We start from the raw sequence: 21,107 nt of genomic DNA on the forward strand, positions 1-21,107 counted from the left end.
AAAATAAAACACCCTATTTGCCAAAAAAAAAAAAAAAAAAAAAAAAAAAAGGTATGGGGCTGAATTTGATCCATACTCTGAAGTTGCATTGCCTTCTCATATGAGAAAGGAAAAAAATACAAAGAAGATGAGTAATGGCCTCCATGTGGCCATACTTACTCCATTGGCTTTGCTGAGTGCTTGGAAGTAGATACTGTAGCTTTTCAGAGGGGAAAGAGGAGGGTTCCAGTAGCCATTGTATGTCTTGTTGTCACCCACTGTAAAGGGCTGTGTGACAGCCAGGTTGGCGGGCTTCAACTCAGCAGCAAAGTAGTGTAGAGAATCCAGGCTGGAGGCGTTCCTATAGCTCACAGGCACCGAAAAGCACTCAATGATGTCAGCTGCCCGCCGTGATTTCTGAAGTCTTTCCTCCTTGACAACCAGCTGGTAAACACTAGACAGGATAGAGAAGAGGCAAATGAATGCTACCGGGTGGGATGAACTTGCTAGTCATTATCATCACCTCTCTCTACAACTAAACCTCCCTCCTGAGCTCCAGACTTATAAACCACTGCTTCGTAGAAATCTACCTCCATTTAGATGTCCCAAAGCCAGCTCACTCTGGATATGTCCTTAAACGCAACTCTTCCCTACAAACCTGCCTGCTTCCCGACATTTCTTCCTTAGTGAAGGGTAGTGCTGCCCACCAAGTGGCCAGATCTTGCAGTTGGGGCTCATCCTCAATTCCTACCTCTTTATATTTCACTCCACACCTTGAATCAATAAGCCCTGTTGACTTGATATCTGTAATCTGCACTTGCTCCTCTTCCTTCTCCTCCTCCCACTCATAATGTGGAAAATGGGCACTTATCCACCTCTTACCCAGGCTCAACTGGTTTCTTTGTCTCTAAAATGATTTGATCAATTAACCAGTCAATCTATTGATCTTCCTAATCATATAGCAGTGTCCCTTTTCAAATACTGTCGTAAGTTGTCCATTATTTCAATGACACAATCAAAACTCCCCATTCTGGCATTTGGGACATGTTGTGCCTGGCTTCCAGTCCACCTTTTGGAAGTCCGATCAAGGAAAAGAGAAGAAACAGCACATGCAAGTTGTGCACGTTTCCTGGCCCCAACCCATCCACTTTAGGAAGCAGTATGGGAAGAAAGAAAAAGAAAGTGGGTATTGTTTTTGTTGATTGTAGTACCTTCATCCCATTATTAGTGCCTTGAAAATAGATTTATCTAAGCTCGTTTTATCTCACTGGTAATGATAAAATCATATTTAAATGAGAATAACCCTCAAGAGTCATATTCTAGTGCAAAAGAAGTGGTTGCAATAAACTATTTAAGATTATTTGTAAACTAGAGGCCCGGTGCATGGCATTCGTGCACTGGGGGTGGGGTGGGGAGAGGGGAGTAAGAGGTCCCTCAGCCCGGCCTGTGCCCTTTCACAGTCTGGGAGCCCTCAGGGGATGTCCCACTGATGGCTTAGGCCCGCTCCCTGCTGTCAGTCGGACATCCTTAGCGCTGCTGCAGAGGCAGGCCGCTGCGTTTGCCAGCCCTCAGCCCGGCTTGTGGCTGAGTGGCGCTCTTCCTGTGGGAGCACACTGACCACCAGGGGGCAGCTCCTGCATTGAGCATCTGTCCCCTGGTGGTCAGTGCACGACATAGCGACCAGTTGTTCTGCTGTTAGGTTGATTTGCATATTACCCTTTTATTATATAGGATAACAGAGATTTTTTTTCTGTAGTAGAAAAATCCTGATAACATGAGAGAAGAACTTAAAATGCTCACCTCACAACAGAGTATTTGCTCACCCATTTTCCCTCCTGTGACATCTTCTCTATTTCTCCCAATCAGAACACAGAGATTTATGATCATATTTTCTGCATGACTTAACCTTCTTTTAGGGCTCTGAAGGCTTTGCTGCTGTCCCACCTCAATGTATAAGGTCAAGGAGAGTTTGAACCTTCTGTCACCTCCTGGTTCTGGTGTCCTCCCTGCAGCTCACCTTCAACGCTACGGTAACTGATACCATCCTCGTCTCCCCAGCTTTTCAGACCCAGGCTTGCCAGCAACTTTCATCCTTTAGTTTCACTATCTCCTGAGACAAGAACAGTCTACTCCGGTCCCAAGTCGCAAGACCCCCGGCCCCCGGGGAGGACAGTTGCCTCAGGCACCTTTAAGAGCAAAGCTTGCAGGAATTCCTCTGTAGGCTTTAGGGAGTCCTGCCACTCCAGGGGTGGGCAAACTTTTTGACTCGAGGGCCACAATGGGTTCTTAAACTGGACCGGAGGGCTGGAACAAAAGCATGGATGGAGTGTTTGTGTGAACTAATATAAATTCAAAGTAAAGGAGCGGAGGGGAGAGCAAGAGAACCCTCCGCTCTTTCGGCTCCACGGGCCGGATAGAACAGCCGAACGGGCCGGATCCGGCCCGCGGGCCGTAGTTTGCCCACGGCTGCACTAGACCGTCATGCTTCCTTCAATTCTTGAACTAATGGTTTAGATGATCACTCCTGCTTCACTGAGAGAGACCAGAGCCCTATCGGACCCATCCATCTATCACTGACACACCCTATGGCCCCCTTTCTATATTTAGTGAAGATGTCTCCAGCCAAGGGCTGTATGTGTTTAGAATGCTGACATCAGATGATAGAGGGTATCAAAGTGGAAGGCTGCCTGACTTCGGAAGGGAACCTTTGGGCTCATGTTCTCCCAGAAACAAACTTGTTTTAGTTCAAGTTCTCCCAGAATCAGGATCTCAGCCAAGGTTTCAATGAAATGATGTGTTAAGGAAGTGGACCCAGGAGAAGCCAGTAAGGGAATAAGGGAGAGAAGAGAGGAGGGAGCCAAGCAAGAATGTGATTTCCAGCAAAGTTCCAGTCTCAGCCTGATCCTATGGGGAGCCCTGGAATATAAACTGTACCTCAGAGTTAACCTCATCTCAACCCAAGGGCATTTGGGCCTCCAATACCAATTGGTTAGTGGTTATGTACTCCACTGCAGAGACAGAAACTCCCAGGCACTCCCAGTCCATGTTGGGGGCAGAACAGGTGGCTGTGGTAGTCTAATGGGGAACATTGGAAGAAGGTCACAACTGAGAGCCATTTGCATCAAAGCACATAGGAGCTGGTGATCAGCACCCGTATGTCCCCTACAGGGCACATGCGACTTGTATCGGAGCAGAGATCAAGGTGTACAAGGTGGATTTCAAGCTTAGTTTCTAGCCCCACTCAGCTGAGGCACATGTGGATGTCCCATCATTCACAGTGACTTTTCCTCCACTGACTATTTTCTTGTATGATACCATGCGTTCATTTGTAAACTTGTTTTACTTTTATGCTTGTATAAGAGCCACAGGTACAAGAAGTTGATAAATATGTAAAATATGAAATATCTAAATAATTATAAAATTAAAATAGTTCCAGTCCAGTGCAAGTCCTGCCAGGCAGCTCCCACATCCTTAGTGGCTCCATTGGTCACTGAGCACCAGTCGCTTGCTGGCACCATAAGGTGTCAGAGGCTTACCTGTGCCCCTTTTACCAAGATTGTAACCAGGCATTTCGCCAAAGAAGATATTTAGAAGGAAAGATCTGGGTATCGAGTTAGCTCATGACTACCGTGATTCCACTGTTTCTATGCCCATATATTGGACAGAAAAAAGAAATAATATTTTTTAAACATCAAAAATGTATACTGATTGTTCAGACTGATATCGCCAATTCAAATCCAAAAACACAAGAGTCTTCTGCACCATGCCCATTCCACATTTGTTTTTCCTTTCTTTCTAAAAAATTTTTTTTAATTGATTTTAGAGAGAGCAGAAGGGGTAGGGAGAGAGAAACATCAATGTGAGAGAGAAACACTGATCGGCTGCCTCCTGCAATTCAGGCATGTGGAACCAGGAATGGAACCAGCGGCCTCTCAGTGCAGGGGACAGTGCTCAACTAACTGATCCACACTGGCCAGGGCTGTTTTTCCTCTTTCCTACAGTGAGAAGCCTCATTTCCAACATCAACATTTTCACTCATAAACTCTCTCACACAATACACACAAAATTATCATAATTAACTCATCAATGCCACAACCAACCTTAGTACTCACAAGTAAAGTTTTACAATATCTGCCCTGTCCTGCTCTAGCTCCTTCCCAAACAACTCAGTCCCAACTTCTTAGGTAGGGAGAAACAAGGCAGGTACCTGTATGTGAAAGGGGAAGCCCTGTGGGAGCGGAAGCCCACCCAGTGTCCCTGACACCTGTTCATGTGATTTGCGAGATCAAAACTAGTTTTAGAATAACATTAGGACATTCTTTGCCTTTTGCACATTCAGTCTCTCACAAGGGTACTGTGGAGTTCTTGCACAGCCATAGGACTCCGTAACCACATGAGGCTGAATTCTCTCCATTTACTTCAATCAAGCAACATAATGCAATAGTTTGAATGCAGAAACAGATATGGAACCTAGCAGCCTTCTAGTCCACTGGATGCTAGAGGTTAGCAAAAATGGAAAACAGTGCTACACTTCTCACTAAATCACTAAATCAAATTAATTGTTTTCATAAAAATATTTTATTGATGCTAAGATGTAATGAGCTCACTACTATTATTTTCAATAAAATAATTTAATTTAAAGTTTCGTTAAATGAATGAATATTTTAAAATATTTCTCAGTTGCGTTTTCTAATATGGTAAATTGATATATGAATATTAGGTATAACTCACATAAATTAAACTCAAGATTTTAAAAATTTTGTTTGTATCCTTTGACTACCAATCAAACCTGGCAACCACCAATTTTCTTTCTGTTTCAATGAGCCCATATCCTATGAGTTGGTTTTCCAGTATTATTGAGATATAATTAAAAAATAAAAATCATACCTATTTAAGGTGTACAATGTGAGGCTTTGATATATGTAAACATTGTGAAATTATTACTACAATCAAGCTAATTAATACACTCATCACCTCACATAGTAACCATTGTGCATGGTAAGAATACTTAAGATTATTTTCTCAGCAATTTTCAAGTATAAAATGCAGTATTTACAGTTCTCCAGAACTTATTCATCCTGTACAAGCCCTGGACTAACACCTCCCCATTTCCTCTACCCTCCAGCATCTGACAACCACCATATGAATTCAAAGCAGAATTCATATTCTGCTTTTATGAATTGGACCATTTTAGATTCCACATATAAGAGAGATCATGCAGTATTTGTTCTTCTTTGTCTGACTTATTTCACTTAGTATAATGTCCTTCAGATTCATTCTTGTTGTTACAAATGGCAGGTTTCCTTCTTTTTTTAAGTCTGAATAATAATACATTGTTTCTACATACCACACACTTTCAATTTCAACATGGACACAGGATTCAAGATCAATATACAAAAATCAATTATATTTTTATCATTAGCAAAGAAAAATCTGAAAATGAAATTAAGTAAACACTTGCATTCACAATAGTATCAAAAAGAATACTTAGAAATACATTTAAATAAAAGAATTGAAATATTTGTACAATGAAAAGTACAAAACATTGCTGAAAAAATTTGAAGATCTAAGTAAATGGAGATATATTCCATGTTTATGGGTTGGAATAGTCAATTTTATGAAGATGGAAATTCTCAACAAATTTATCTATAGATTTTTATTGAAATTATTGGGGTGACATTGATTAATAAAATTATATAGGTTTCAGGTGTACTATTTCTATAATATACCTGTATATTGTATTGTGTGTTCACCACTCAAAGTCAAGTTTCTTTCTGTCACTATTTATCCCCCTTGTTACCCTCTTCGACCTCCCCCAACACCCCCCTTTCTCTCTGGTAATCACCATACTGTTGTCTGTGTCTAAGATTTTTTTTAATTTTTTGCTTATCTCTTCAACTTTTTCACCCAGTCTCCCAACCCCTCTCCCCTCTCTATCAGAATCCCAGAACACTTTTCTAAAAATGAACAAGCTGATACTAAAATGTACATGGAAATGCCAGAAAAAACAATTTAAAAATAAGAACGAAGTTGGAGAACTTACAGTTCCTAATTTCATAGTGTATGAAAATCTATATAGTAATAGATATAAAATAGACTTACAGTTCAATTAAAGAGAATTGAGAGTCTAGAAATAAACCACTACATTTAAGATCAATTGATTCTTGACACGATGCCAAGACAATTTCATGGTAAAAGAATAATCTTTTAAGCAAATGATGCTGGGTCAATTAAATACTCACATGAAAAAAATCTAAATTTAAATTCACACTACATAAGAAGTAACAGATCTAATAGATCATAATATAACAAAACCAATAGATCATGGTCCTAAATAAAATAAACTATGAAACTTCTAGGAGAAAATCTTCATGACCTTTGATTTTAAAAAGGAGTATGTTGATACAACACCAAAATCATCAGCCATTAATGGGAGAAAAACACATAAATTGGATGTTATTAGACTTTAAAAAAATTACGCTTTAAAATACACCATAAAAAGACAAGTTACACATTGAGAGAAAATATTTGCAAATCATGTGTATAGGACTCACATCCAGTATACGTAATTACAATTTAATAATAAGACAAACAATGCAATTAAAAATTTGCAAAATATTTGATTAGAGATTTCTAAATATGAAATACAAGTGACTAACAAGCTCATGAAAAGATGGTTAACTTCACCAGTCATTAGGGGAAAGTAAATTAAAACCACAATGAGAAACCACCACGCACATTCACTAGAATAGCTTATCAGTAAAAAGACAGACAATAGCAAGTGTTGACAAAGATATGAAAAAACTGGGACCCTCTGGGGAGAAAAAATGGTTCAATCACTTTGGAAAATAATCTAGTAGTTCCTTGAAAAGGTAATAAAAAAAGCTACCTTTTACCCAGCCATTGCTATCCTAGGTTTCTACCCAAGAGAAATGAAAAAATAGGCCTACACAAAATCTTGTATACACATGTTAATAACAGAATTATTCATAATAGCCAAAGTATTAAAATAATCTATATGTTCATCAACTGGCGAAAAAGTAAGCAATATGTGGTATATCTATATAATGAAATATTATTCAGCAACAAAAGAAACAATGTACTGATACATTCTACAGCGCGGATGGAGCTAAAAAACATTATGCTAAATGAGAGAAGCCAGGCACAAAAGACTATCTATTGTATGATTTCATTCAGATGAAATGTCAAGAAAAGGCACTTTAATAGAGGCAGCAACCTGATTAGTGATGCCCAGGACTGGAGGTGGGAGCAGGAGCCAACTGCACAGGGGCGCAGGGTGTTTTATGGTGTGATGAAATGTTCTAAAGTGGAATCGTGGTGATTGTAGCACAACCCCATACATTTACTGAAAATTATGGAACTGCACACTTAAAATAGGTGAACTTTATGGCATGAAAATTATATCTCAATAAAGCTGTTAAAGAAATGAAGGAAATGGACTGAATAATCTTGGATGTTCTTTCTCCCTTCGAAAGTCTGTGCCTTAGCATTCAACTGTGCATGCATTTTTATGCAAAAATGCTATAATAAACCTTTGGCATTATTGCACCAGAGGGGCTAAGAAACAAGTGTGAGCTTTGTAATCCCCAACAGAACGTGGCTTTGAATTACATTCCCTACATTAAAGGTCACTGGGAACTATGGAACTGAAATTTACCATGGTATGTCTTAGTTAGTCAACCTTTTTCCAAGGCTCTGGGAATTCCTGATTTTATTCACTATTTGCCTAGTCGCAGTAGCTCATAGAGAAGGCAAGGAAGTGGGGAGAGGTATACATTTGCAATTTAATTTAGTCAGAGTCTGTGCATGTGCTTCTTTCCTTGGCCTCTGACTAGCTGTGTGGCTTACTGCCTCCTCTCTCGGTCTTTCATGTACTTACTCATTTATTCTTCAGATCTATTAAGTGATTATAGTGGAGCAGGTGCAAATCTAAATGGCACACGGCCCCTGGCCCCAGGAGCTCAGAACTGAGATGGGGAAGATGGATATTAACTGTATGCCAGTTACAATCCAGTGAGATGAGGGCAGGAAAAGGAACTCGGGTGGGGAAGCATTCTGAGAAGAGGGTGCTTACAGGACAGTATGAGGACTAAATGAGATAATGTGTCTTTAAAGAGTAAATGCTCTATAAAAGTTGGCTGGAGACAACACAATCGCTGCACGCATTATTATCACTGTGTTATCGAATTAGACAACAGAGATTTGCCTTGTTTTCCATTTGGACCCTTCTGTGATTGAATTGCACTTGATACATTTAACAAAAGTAGATTTTGAGTAGAAATTTAGAGGAAGAAATTTATATCGTATAAAGGAACCATAACAATTCAACTGAAGAGTTCAAATTAAGTTTTACTTATTTGCGAATGAAAGCTAAAGAAACCTTGTAAGGAAAAACCAGACAACCATCTGATGATGGCCAGAGCTTCATCTCTTCTTCTTCAATATTTATTTATTTTTATTTTATTTTATTTTCCCCATCACCATTTATCCCCTCTTCCACCTTCACTGCCTCTCCACCACAATCACCACACTGTTGTCCATGTCTATGAGTTCTCTCTTTTTTTTCCTTTTTTGCTCAATCCATTCATGCACTCCCCAACAGCCCTCCCTCCCGAGCTGTCTGTCTGCTTTCTATCTATGAATCTGTCTAGTTTGCTTGGTAGTTCAGTTTGTTCATTCAATTCCACATATGAGTGAAAAAAGAAATGTAACTGGCTTTAACTAAACTTGTCCTTTGGTTGAGATGTATTTTAAATAAAAATGCAGAAGACCTGGCTATTGCCCTCACATATTTTCTCTCCCTCATGGGTCCTCTCTCATTCACAATAATGTACGCAAGCAACTCACAGTGGCTCTAATTTCAATATATAGCCTGAATCTGACTACTATCATCTCCATAGCTAACAGCCTGGCCAAAACCCCTGTCATCTCTTAATTAGATTATTGCAACCGCCTCCCAACTGGTCCCTGCTTCCACTCTTGCCCCCCAAAATCTATTCTCAAAACAGTGGCTAGAGTGACCCTTCAAAACATGACTGAGGGCCTGACAAGCCAGTGCTCAAAGCCCTCCTGTGGCTCCCACTTTACTTCGAGTAAAAGGCAACATCTTTACAATGTCTCTGAGGCCCTTTCTTATGAATTATCTGACTTCACCTCCTACCATTCTTCTCTAGGCATCGAGGTCTCTTTGCTGGTCCTTGGCCACTGTAGACATGCTCCCATCTGAAGGCCTTTGCATTTGCTGCTATGCTCCGTGCCTGGGATGCTGTTCCTCAGATACACACAGCCTTTGGAAGGCTTGCTTCTTCATCTCTGTCCGTGATGTCTTACCTGACCACCCTGCTTAAAATAGCAACCCCAACCCCGACCCCACCATAGCCGATTACACTTCCCTGCTTTAGTTTTCTCCATATCGTTTATCATAATCACTCACACTGTGTGTGTGTGTGTGTACACATGCACCTAAGAGGTTAAGTCATTTTAAAAGAGAACTGTTAAGCACTGCAAATGTCAACCTTCCTTCAGGAAAAAGCAACTAGATAGATGGACAGATATGAGGCCAGTTAGTTGATCTTAGGAGAGATGACCTTGATTTGGTGACCTTTTCTAAAGCCAACAGTGAACTGAAAAACAAGGTTGAGGTTTTTAGTTCTGTCTCTACCACTCACTGGCTCTATCTGACATGCTGAGCAAGTCACTTCACCTCCAGAACCTGCTTCTAAAATGGGATCTTCTGGCCACTGCGATAAGACACAAAACGGAAGAGAGATACATTTTAGAAAGAAAAGAAATTAATCATCATTTGTAGATAATATGGCCATGACCTATTGAAGAGAATCAACTGAAAGACTTTTGAAATTAATAAAAGAACTCAGTAAAGTGGTTTGAAAGAAGATAGAGATAAACAAACTGTACATCATGAAAAACAAGCTGGAGGATGTAAGGGGAAAATCTTGCTAGAATAGAGTCCTTTAAAAATAGCAGAGAACACAAATACAGGACTGACACCAGAAGAAAATGAAAGCAGGCTTGGCAGAGTGGGTATTAAATAATTGTGTGGAACTAAAGATGAATACTAGTAAATAAACAAAATGCCGAAGTCCTGGGTGACAGCATCACATATTGTAAAGATGTCAGTTCTTGCCAAATCGATGTGTTTTCTTTGGGGGAAAAAGCAAACTGTATAAAATATATGAGGCCAGTTAGGTGACATTTGGGAGCCCTAAAGCTGTGAATGACTTTAATTTAGAAATTCCAATAACTTCAATGAGATTTTTTCCTATGTTTGTTTAAAATAAAAATATAGTTAAGAAATGTTTTTAAACAAACAAAAAATGAGAGTTAAAAACCACTCCTGGATATTAAAGCATATTATGAAGTTAAAATAATTACACTATGGGTACTGTGGTATGATTAAAAAAGACACAACAGGAATAAGTGTGTGTGTATGTGTGTGTGTGTGTGTGTGTGTGTGTGTGTGTATGATTTTTACATATAGAAATAGAAACAACATAAATCAATGGAAAAGAGAAAAATGTATCAAAAAATAATCCTGGGTTGAATTTTAAAAAGCCTTATAGGAAATTGGAAATCTGGAAATCTGAATATGAGCTATATGTGCGATACTAGTATTATATAAATTCTAAATTTCTCGAGTGTGTTGATTGCATTGTGGCTGTGTAGGAGATTGATCCTTTTCTCACGAGATACAAACTAGAAGTCTTAAAGTGCCATGATTACTACAACTAACCCAGCAACCATTTGAGAGATAGGAAAAAGAGAGAAAGTAAATATGACAAAAAAGTTTACAACTGATGAATCTGAGGGAAGAGTGTGTGGATGTTTATTGTACTATTCTTGCAACTTCCTGTAGGTTTACAACTTTAAAAAATCTTGAATGGAAAAACACATTTTAAGTTTTAACAACAGAACAACTTACAAAAAAAAAGAAATGTGTCTGTGTATAAATTTGAAATGTCTGAATACAAGAATAAAAAATAAAACAACGAATTAGAAAAGCTACTCCTCCCAAATGATATGACAGAGAGAAATCAATATTTTGATATTTGGTATGGAGGATAAAAATAACAAGGGGCCTACATCAAAATCAATAATGTCTCTGTGCAAGTAAAACTATACACTATATCTTCTCTGTGTAATGAGATAGAATAGAACAAGGAATTATTAAACCAAAATTCTAAACAAATAAAAACTTCCAACTGGGAAAATAAGAATCTTCCTAAGTAACTCTCATGTCAAATAGGAAATCAAACCACAATTTCATACCCTTTTGAAACTATTTTGATGAGAACAATGATGTGTAATGCTTATGGGGTAGGACCAAACCTGTTTTCAGAACCTGAGAAGGCTTTGTTATTAAACAAAAAGGATGACAATAAATTACTTAAGCATTCCATAAAAAAAAATCAGAGTAAACAATACTGGAGCCAGATGGCTTTTCCAATGAGTTCTTTCAATCTTTCAACAATTGATAATTCCCACGTTATATAAATAATTGCATAAGACAGAAAAAGAGAAAAAGCATCTCAAATTGTTGCAATTTGTTCCTCTAATATACCATTAAATTGGTTCCCCATAAGCAGGTCATTTTCCTTAGGAACTGAGATAGATTTAAGTATAGAAAATCTGGGAAAACAACACATAAATAAGTGCAAGTAAAAAACAATATGCTTATAGAAGTAGATGATTATACAAACATGTATTTGATAAAACTGAACACCTATTTCTGATTTTTTAAAAAATATATTTTTAAATTTATTTCAGAGAGAGAAAGGGAGAGGGAGAGAGAGACAGAAACATCAATGATGCGAGAGAATCATTGATTGGCTGCCTCCTACGCGCTCTCTACTGGAGATCGCTCAACCACTGAGCCACTCCTGGCTGGGCCTGTTTCTGATTTTTGTTGTTGTTGTTGTTGTTGTTAATCCTCACCTGAGGATATTTTTCCATTGATTTTTTAGGGAGAGTGGAATAGAGAGGGAAAGATAGAGAAATATCGATGTGAGAGAAACACATCAATTGGTTGCCTCCCGCACGCACCCAATCAGGGCCTGGGCCACGGAGGAGCCTGCAACTAAGTTATGTGCCCTTGACTAGAATAGAATCTGGGACCCTTTGCTCCGCAGGCCGATGCTCTATCCCAGTGGTCGGCAAACTCATTAGTCAACAGAGCCAAATATCAACAGTACAAGGATTTAAATTTCTTTTGAGAGCCAAATTTTTTAAACTTAAACTTCTTCTAATGCCACTTCTTCAAAATAGCCTCGCCCAGGCCGTGGTATTTTGTGGAAGAGCCACACTCAAGGGGCCAAAGTGCTGCATGTGGCTCGCGAGCCGTGGTTTGCCAACCACTGCTCTATCCACTGAGCCAAACTGGCTAGGGCAGACTTTAAGAGTCATGAAGATAAGTAGAAGAATAGAGATATTATTTCTTATCATGTTTTAAAACACCTATTTCAAACCCACAAGAAACATCACACATAGGGGAAATTTACTAGAGGGCTCGTCTTTGAGGTTGGGAATAACACAAACTAGTCGACTGTCAACATTATTTGGCAACATTGCTCAGAAAACCCTACCAAACACAACAACAACAACAAAAAAATAAATCCAAAATAAGAGCTATAGCAATGAAAAAGGAGGACACAAAATTATCATTATTTGCAGATGATGTGATTGTTAGATTGGTAAACTAAGACAATAAAGTTTAATGAAACTCACAAGAGGTTCTAGTAGATTGAATAGGCACCATATGCACACACACACACACACACACACAGTTTCCCTAAAAAACAGCAAAATCCACTTAGTAAACATAATGGGAAACAGAGAGCACAAGCTTAATATTAGCAAGAAACCATTTTAACAAGGTAGCAATGGGTATCATTTACATGAAAAAAATCTGTGTACTTTTCCTGAGAAATAGTAGACTTGAACGAATAGGCTCACTCTCTTTCAGTGTGATTTTCCAAGTTCATGTTGAATAGTGCCATTTCAATTGATCAAGAATCCAGCAATAGCCTGGCTGGTGTGGTTGAGCGTTGACCTATGAACCAGAAGGTCACAGCTCAATTCCCGGTCAGGGCACATACCCGGGTTGTAGGCTTGATCCCCAGTGTGGGGAATGCAGGAGGCAGCCGATCAGTGATTCTTTCATTATTGATGTTTCTATAACTCTCTCCCTCTCCCTTCCTCTCTGAAATCAATATATATATATATATATATATATACACACACACACACACATTCCAGCAATATATGAAGGAGAGTTGATTTAGTTTACAGTGACCATTGACCAATAGCTCCCATTAGTTAATGGTGATAGCTCATTTAAAGAATAACTTTAAAACAGTTTACACAGACTTAAGTAGTAAAGCGTGTTTGCAGCCAAGGGTGGCCATCCACAGCAGCTAGGAGAAGCAGAACGCTGGAAGACCTCGTTACTCAGGGGTCCAGGAGCCAGAGCATCCTCACCACCTAGGAATCTGCTGGAAATGCAGGCTCTCTGGTCCCATCCCAGATCTCCCACATCAGAATATGTATTTTAAATCGGGTTCACTCACTTAGGCAGTAAATTTTGAAAAGCAATAAAGTGAAATAGAACACTTTAGGGAAGTGAACATCTTCCTTTTTTTTTTTTTTTTGGTTTTGTGTTTTAATAAACATTCGGAGCATTTTATGTTTCTCAGTGGAGAGCCAGGCTGTTTTCCTCACCCCAGGCCTCCCAATACTGCCGCCTTTCTCAGATATCCTGGGAAGCAACCCCTTTTTACCCTCCTGCCAAGTTCTTGGTTGAAATGTCATTGTTGTTTTCTAAAGTCACCTTATATTGTGAAAGGAGCAAAGAAAAGAGAGAAAGTTGAACAAGGCTAGCTTCACTAGGGATTCAGGCTCCAAAGTTCACAATTAAAACCCATTTTGATGCTTTCACAGAGGAAGATGCTACAGAGACTGACTGTTTTTAGAGTAATCAACATGGTGGCCTTGGATGTCTCTACACACGACAAAGATATTTGCTTAAGGAAAGGAAAGTGTCCGGGTGAAAATCCTCGAGTACTTTTCTGTCAGACCATCTAAAATCAATTATCCTCAAAAAGCCCTTCTAAGCTCTAAAAAGGTAAAAGAAATGATTATTAATGAACCATTAAATTAGCCATAATAACTGGCATAACAGTGCCAGATAGGTCAAATAAATGCTACAGAAGAATTTTAACACTAATTAAAATATTTCTCCTGTGGGAACAAGTAGCCCAAGATGAGGTTATTTGTAGGAATGCTGGGAGGTGGAAATCACCACCGATGTGTAGAGAATTGAAGGAGCCAGGTCTTCATCTGACACAGAATCAGCTGTGAATTCGAGCCCCTGCGACTCTCTGAATATGGGCTTGGGAATAAGAACTTTGAACAAGCTTACCAAGGTATTTCCATAAACACCAAGTTTCAGGAATCCTCCTGTGGAAGGCTTGCCCTGAATTTGTGATATGGATTGGAGACCTTTGGGCACCATATTATCATCTAATCTAGCAGTTCTTAAGGTGTGGCCCATGAACCACGTAATTCTGCAACATTATAACGATGTTAATAGTATGCTAAGACTTTCTTTGCCTTTTTTCACTGTGTTGATACTTGCAAATGCAATAATAGGGGTACAACTGCTTAGCATGATTCAAGGCAGTGGCCACCCAACCATTTGTCATTGTATTCTTCACCAGCATATACCAACTTGCTATAAAAAACAAGAATGCCACTTTTCCTTAAGATATCCCTAATGAGGCAGTAAAAAGTGTTAATTTCAAGCCTTGCGTTCATGTCCTTTTAATATTCATGTGACACAATGGGAAGTATGCATATATCATGCCTCCTGCTTACTGAATGAAGTACTATGGTTTCTTAAGGAAAAATATCCCTGTGATTGTTTGAGTTGCATGCTAAACTTAGTCACATTTTTAATGAAGGACCATTTTTCTTTTTTTTTTGTGAGAATGACGGATACTTTGTGGTTTTTTCACTTTGGATATTTGGTAAACATTTCCTCTAAAGTAAATGAAGTTTACATGTCACTGTAAGGAAACAGAGTATTTGTTCATAATTGAGCTTTCAAGGGAAAATTAGAATTTGAGAAACTTATCTGTCACTGTAAATTTGACAGGTTCCCAATATTTAAAACTTTACGGATGAGATTGGTGGTGAAGTTAGCAAATGTGATATTTTGATGTTATATCATAAAATGTGTCAGCATTTGGAAGATTTTTATAATTCAATGAATTTTTTTTCAAATAAGGAATGCATGTCAGGATAAAAATCAAGAATAAAATATCTATTCAAAGGGCAATAACACTGATATATTTTAATGTAACAATGTGAAAAGTCCACTGAGTTGGTTTCCTTGCAACTCAATTTTAGGGAACTGCCACTCTGAGTTTTGGTGCAACATCAAAGAAGAATATCTACAGTTACATTGAAAGGCTATTAAATGCTCCTTTTTTTTTTTTTTTCCTAATTACATACCTGTGTGAAGCTGGACTTCCTTCACATATTTCAACCAAATCAAATCATGACAACAGATTAAATGCAAAAACAGATATGAAAATCCAATTGTCTTCTATTAAGCTAAACCTTAAACAGATTTGCAAAAATGTGAAACAATGCACCTCTTCTCCCTAATTTTATTGTTTTGAAAAACATAAATGTTATTTATATTAATGTGTAATGGATTTATTATTATTAAACCAGTTATAATATTTTCTAAATGTAGCTTTAATGTCTAATACTATAAATATCGATAACAAAACCCACATGAACAAAAAAGCTCTTAGGGATCTTTATTATTTGTTAATAATGTAATGGGGTCTTGTGACTAAAAAGATTAAGAATCTTTGATCTAATCATGTATCTATACTAATAAAAGGGTAATATGCAAATTGGTCACAACACCCTCACAGTAACAACTGAACAGCAGGCTGTGTGGGGCAACCAGGCCAGCAGGGGGGACTGGCGGGGGGTGGGGGGCAGTGAGGTGTGACCAGGCCGGCAGCGGGAGCAGTTAGGGGTGACCAAGCCAGCAGAGGGGGGCAGTGAGGGGCGACCAGGCCAGAGGGGGGGGAAGTTGAGGGCAACCAGGCCAGCAGGTGGGGCAGTTGGGGGCAACCAGGCTGGCAGGGGGGCACTAAGGGGTGACCAGGCTAGCGGATGGGGCAGTTAGGGGAGACCAGGCCAGTGCGAGGGGGCAATTAGGGGATATCAGGCAAGCAGGCAGGTGAGCAGTTAGGAGCCAGTGGTCTCAGATTGTGAGAGGGATGTCCTGGGTTGGAGAGGGTCCAGGCTAGGCTGAGGGGACCCCCCCCCCAACCCCGTGCACGAATTTCGTGCATCAGGCCTCTAGTAAATAAATAAATACATAAATAAAGGCTATGAAGATACAAGTTAGGGCTTCTCAATCTTGGTACTACTGGCATGTGGCTGGATAATCTTGGCGATGGGTCTGTCCTATACATTGTAGGGTGTCCTATACATTGTAGGGTGACCTCTACTTGCTGACTAGATGCCAGCAGCAGCCCCCATTTCCAAGTTGTAACAACCCAAACTATCTCTAGACAGTGCCCCTGGGGGAGGGATGAATTCTGGTTGAGAACTGCTGCCATTGGTAAATGGGAAAAGGATGCTTAAAAAATGGGAAAAGACAACTTACAAAAAAGAGACTTCAACAGTATAAAAATACATGGAAAAATTCTGCCTTGCCAGTAAGCCAAGAAATGCAAATCAAAATGATAATATGCTTCCATTTAAAATCCATTAGGTTATCGAAGTAAATGTAAAAGATGACAGGCCCGCTCCGGGAAGATGTGGTGAAGCTGGTGGGATTGTATAATTCCAGATAATACAAATCGATGCATCAAATTGGGGACATAATTTGCAATGGCTTTTAAGTTTCATAAACACCTTTATGACGTAGGAATACAAAGAGTATAGATTCTATAGTGTTAACATAGGTGCAAACTGTGCTATAGTTTGGATAGAGGTTGTATGTCAGGATCCAGAAACTGGTTTGGAAGAAAATAAGCATTTTCATGTTGACAAAAAAAATCAAGATATTATTTTGTTTGTAAGCTGAAGCCTTAAAATATTAAATACTTTTTGAAAAACCAATAAAAAAATCTCTTGTGAAAAAATAAAAATAAATAAAATCTGTATTAAACTAGAATTTTTGGCTCTGAAACTTTACTAGCTGTGGGACCTTCCTTTAAATATTTAAATCACATTTGAAAATCTGAAGACAATAATAATGTCTCCATAAATGATTATTGTGAGAACTGACTTAGATAATAATGTAAGTGAACATCTAGTCAAAAGTGGAAGATTCAATGCACTCCATTTATCTCCTGTCTCTGCTGAGACCCCACTGAAATGACAGTAAAAGATTTCAAAAGGCATAAAAATCCATAAGGAAAAAAGAGAACATGTAAAGGGCCATTAGTGGATGAGAAGTTTCAAAAAAATTCTGGAAGACTAAACGTGGTCAGAGGAGAGGAATCTGGTCTAGCAGGATAAAGAAAACTGAGTGGTAAAGCGGTGTGAACAAGGGGAGTTGACTTGCCCAATGGATCTCGCTTAAGACTCTGATCTTGGAGGGATGAAGTTCGGAGAGTGTGTGGTGAAATGTGAGGCTGAAAACAGGAGTGCTGATCAAAACTCTGTACATGAAAAACATCAAAGTCTTGAACCTGGGATTGCACGTGCCTATCCGCTACCGCTCGGGCAGCAGATAGAGGTTTCATCTTCGAAGAGGTGGAGTGCCTTCTTACCCCTCTCACAACACCTTACTTTTAAATATTGACTACTGAGGCTCCCTGGTTTAGGGGAGAAACACCGCACCATGAACGAGAGTAGTCAATTCACATGTGGAAAAGTGACCCCAGAGAAAATACAGGTAATACAAGAATCAGAAAAGTCTCTCTTCTTCCCTCCCTCCCATCTCCCTCTCCCCTGGTCAACATAGTATCCTCAGAAAAGTTAGAGAAATGATTGCCTCTATAAACAAGAGTGATGCCATGAGGAAAATAGGAAACATTTACAGAACAGTAAACGGTTTTTAAAAGGAAAAGTTATGATGGCTAAAATTTTAAACAAATGCTAGGCAAGGATTGGTATTTGTCTAGAAAATAGGATGGAAAGACCAAAAGAAAAAGAAAGTGAAAAAAAAAGAGTATGTAACAGTCAAACTGAAATGATAGCGCTCTGTGGGTGAAACAATGTGTGAATAGTGTAAGAAACGATAAGATAGGATAGCATAATGGTTAACAGTTCAGACTGTGGAGCCAGACTGCTATGTTCAAATCCCAGATCAGCAACTGCAAGCTGCATGAACTTAGGTAAGTTACTTAACTTTTCAGTTCTTCGGTTTCCCCATCTTAAAACAGGGATGAGACTTGTTCTTTCCTTACAGGGTTTTGAGAATTAATGGAGTTAACATATGTAAAGGACTTAAAATAGTGTCTAGTACATAGTAAGCTTTAAGTTAATTATACAATACTACAACAAAAATAGTATCCCTTGGCACTGAAGTGACCTGCTTTTATAGAATTACAAAATTAACCACTCTGTATTTATGTCACTAAAAATAGTGGCACAACTACGCCGGGAAGCTGGAAGGAAGGCATTGGATGATTTAAAACAGCCGAAGTCTCATCTGTAATAGCAGGATGTAAATAGATAATGTCTGTAATCAATAACTTTAACATAGCACATTACGTAGTGACATTGCCAATTCCCAGGAGAAATGGCAAAGAATTTCAATGCAGTTGCCCCTGGGCCACACGACTGGGGAGTTGAAAAAGGTGAAGCAAGGAATGATTTGACTATTTGATTTCCCAACTATGTGCCCTGGTTACTTTGAGATTTTTTAATTAAAGAATGAAAAAGGTTAATATATATATGAATTGGCTGTCAGCGCCTGGCATATAAGAGTAGGCACTCAATACATTTTAGTTCCATTTTATTCATTTCAGTAATTCCACTCCTGGGGATTTTTCCTATTTCAAGATATAGTACCAAAAGAAAAACATGAATAAATATGTTTATTGCTGGGTTATTCATAACAACAAATAACTGGAAATGACCTAAATTTTCAACCATATGGGAATGGTTAAGAATTATGCAAAAAACCTGATGGAATGCTATGAACCAAGACCATAAGTTTATCGTTCAGACGGCTATGAATTGGCTATAACCTACCACACACACACAACACACACACACACGCACGCACACACACAGAGTCTGTGATGTGTTCAGACTAGGAAACAGAAACCTGAGAAAGACAAGGTATCTGAGCAGAGGAGATGCAGCTATAGTGTGTCTTAGGGCAATTTCCTCTCGCTCCAGAGTCTCTGTGGGTGGCTCACAGATGCTTGGGTCACTATGCAAGGGGAGTTTTTTTGTTTTTGTTTGTTTGTTTGTTTGTTTTTTAAGCTGTGGCCTTTTATACTTAGAATTCACATCACTATTCAGGAGCATACATACTCGCAATCTATGCCATTAATAGCAATTATTACCGATATGTAGGAGCCCCCTCCCTCATTCTACAGTCAGACCCGGCATCAGCAGAGCCCAGGCTGTCCGGAAGGCATCCTCAGCAATGGCTCAGCCTCCAGCCCGACAAGGCTTAGCAAACCCATTTGTCGACAAAGATATCGATGAAAACTATGACAACCATGAACGAAATGTATGATGTAATGCACTAGAATCTCTATCAGGACCTACAGATAAGGCCTATAGCTCTCAAAGATAATATGTGTTGGGCAAGCCAGGCTCTTGAATCTCTGGATGTGACCATGGGTGTCTACCACCCACTTCTTAGAATCGTGCTTCTCAACATCTTCATTCACCAGAGCCTCTGGGATGCCTCGTTAAAGCTCAGATTGCCAGGTTCCCCCCACCCCCAGCCCAGAGTTCTGATGCAGCAGGTCGAGGGGTGGGGGCCTGGGTATGTACACTCCTAACAAATTCTCAGGTAATACTGTTGGTTCACGACCAAACTTTGAAGACCATTGTGTTACAGCCACAGCATTTACCAAAACCAACTGAGATGAAAATTGAGACTTTAAAGAGGGAAGAGAAAGGCCGATGGAAAAGTTTTCTAAGGGTCCCTCATCTGTCCTTTGTCCCAGTGTCCACTGGGGGAAACCTTGCTTTGGCGGCCTTACCATTGCCCCCCCTTCCTGAGTTCCCTCCCAAGATTCTCCCACTGAACCAAGCATCCCCGGTCGGCTTCCTGAACTGAAACATGACAACCTTACCCCATCTGCCTGCAGCCCACGTGCTGATGCAAGGGGCCACCTTTGCAGGTTCCAAGAAATTATGCATTCGCTATGGAGGAAATGAACACCTCAAGGCAAACTATAATTAGGAATTCTTCAATTCAGTTTATGCTTTTTCAATTAGACACTCTATAATTTTAATCATGGGAGCATTAACATGTTTCTGTAATTTATATACCTGGGGTGTAATTAAGCCCGCGGAACACGTCGCTCTAAACCTCAATGCGCATGATTGTTTCCTGTCACACTTGCGGTACCACAGCTCCCTGGTGGCGAGACGGTGCAAGGTTCAGGGTCCTTTGTGGGCTGCAGAGGTCAATGAGCACCCCCTGGCTTTGGGAATGTAAAGGCTGTTGTAGACCCTGTGATGCCCTTGAACATCTGGCTCATGTGTGGAATCTGCATCCCAAAGCTTCAACTCCTATTGTGACTTTCAAAACACTGCCACCATTGGAAACTGCTTTAGACAACTATTCTTGGAAACTAATTTCAATTAAGCAGGAACAGGGTGTCCTGGCAGGGGAGACGTTATCTGCGAGCAGATGGCTTTGAAGCGAAGAAACTGAACAATAGGCTGAAACTTAGCCTGGATGGGGACCAAGCTCCTTTTTTCCCCCATTGATTCCTCTTCTCACTTACTCTAATTCTGCTCCTCTCTCACCATTTCTCCTCTGCCTTTTAGCTACAAAGCAGGCCCTGCATCCTATGTGCAAGGTAGTTCTCTTGGGATTCTGTGCAGTTCTGCAAATTCAAGGAATTCGGAGGCACATA

General features: G+C 39.5%; 1 protein-coding gene across 19 annotated transcripts in view; it reads right to left on the reverse strand.

Moving 5' to 3' along the window:
• Positions 1-21,107, reverse strand: part of PTPRT (protein tyrosine phosphatase receptor type T) — a gene marked incomplete at its 3' end in the record, with an annotated part of 976,718 nt that overhangs the window by 204,530 nt on the left and 751,081 nt on the right. For all 19 annotated transcript variants that reach the window (XM_080686646.1, XM_080686642.1, XM_080686645.1 and 16 more), the window contains exon 12: positions 160-433. In XM_080686646.1, coding sequence (XP_080542772.1) covers positions 160-433 — 274 coding nt within the window. The remainder of the gene's footprint in view (positions 1-159; positions 434-21,107) is intronic.

This window comes from Plecotus auritus, assembly GCF_963455305.1.
Source record: "Plecotus auritus genome assembly, chromosome: 8".
Lineage (NCBI taxonomy): Eukaryota > Metazoa > Chordata > Mammalia > Chiroptera > Vespertilionidae > Plecotus > Plecotus auritus.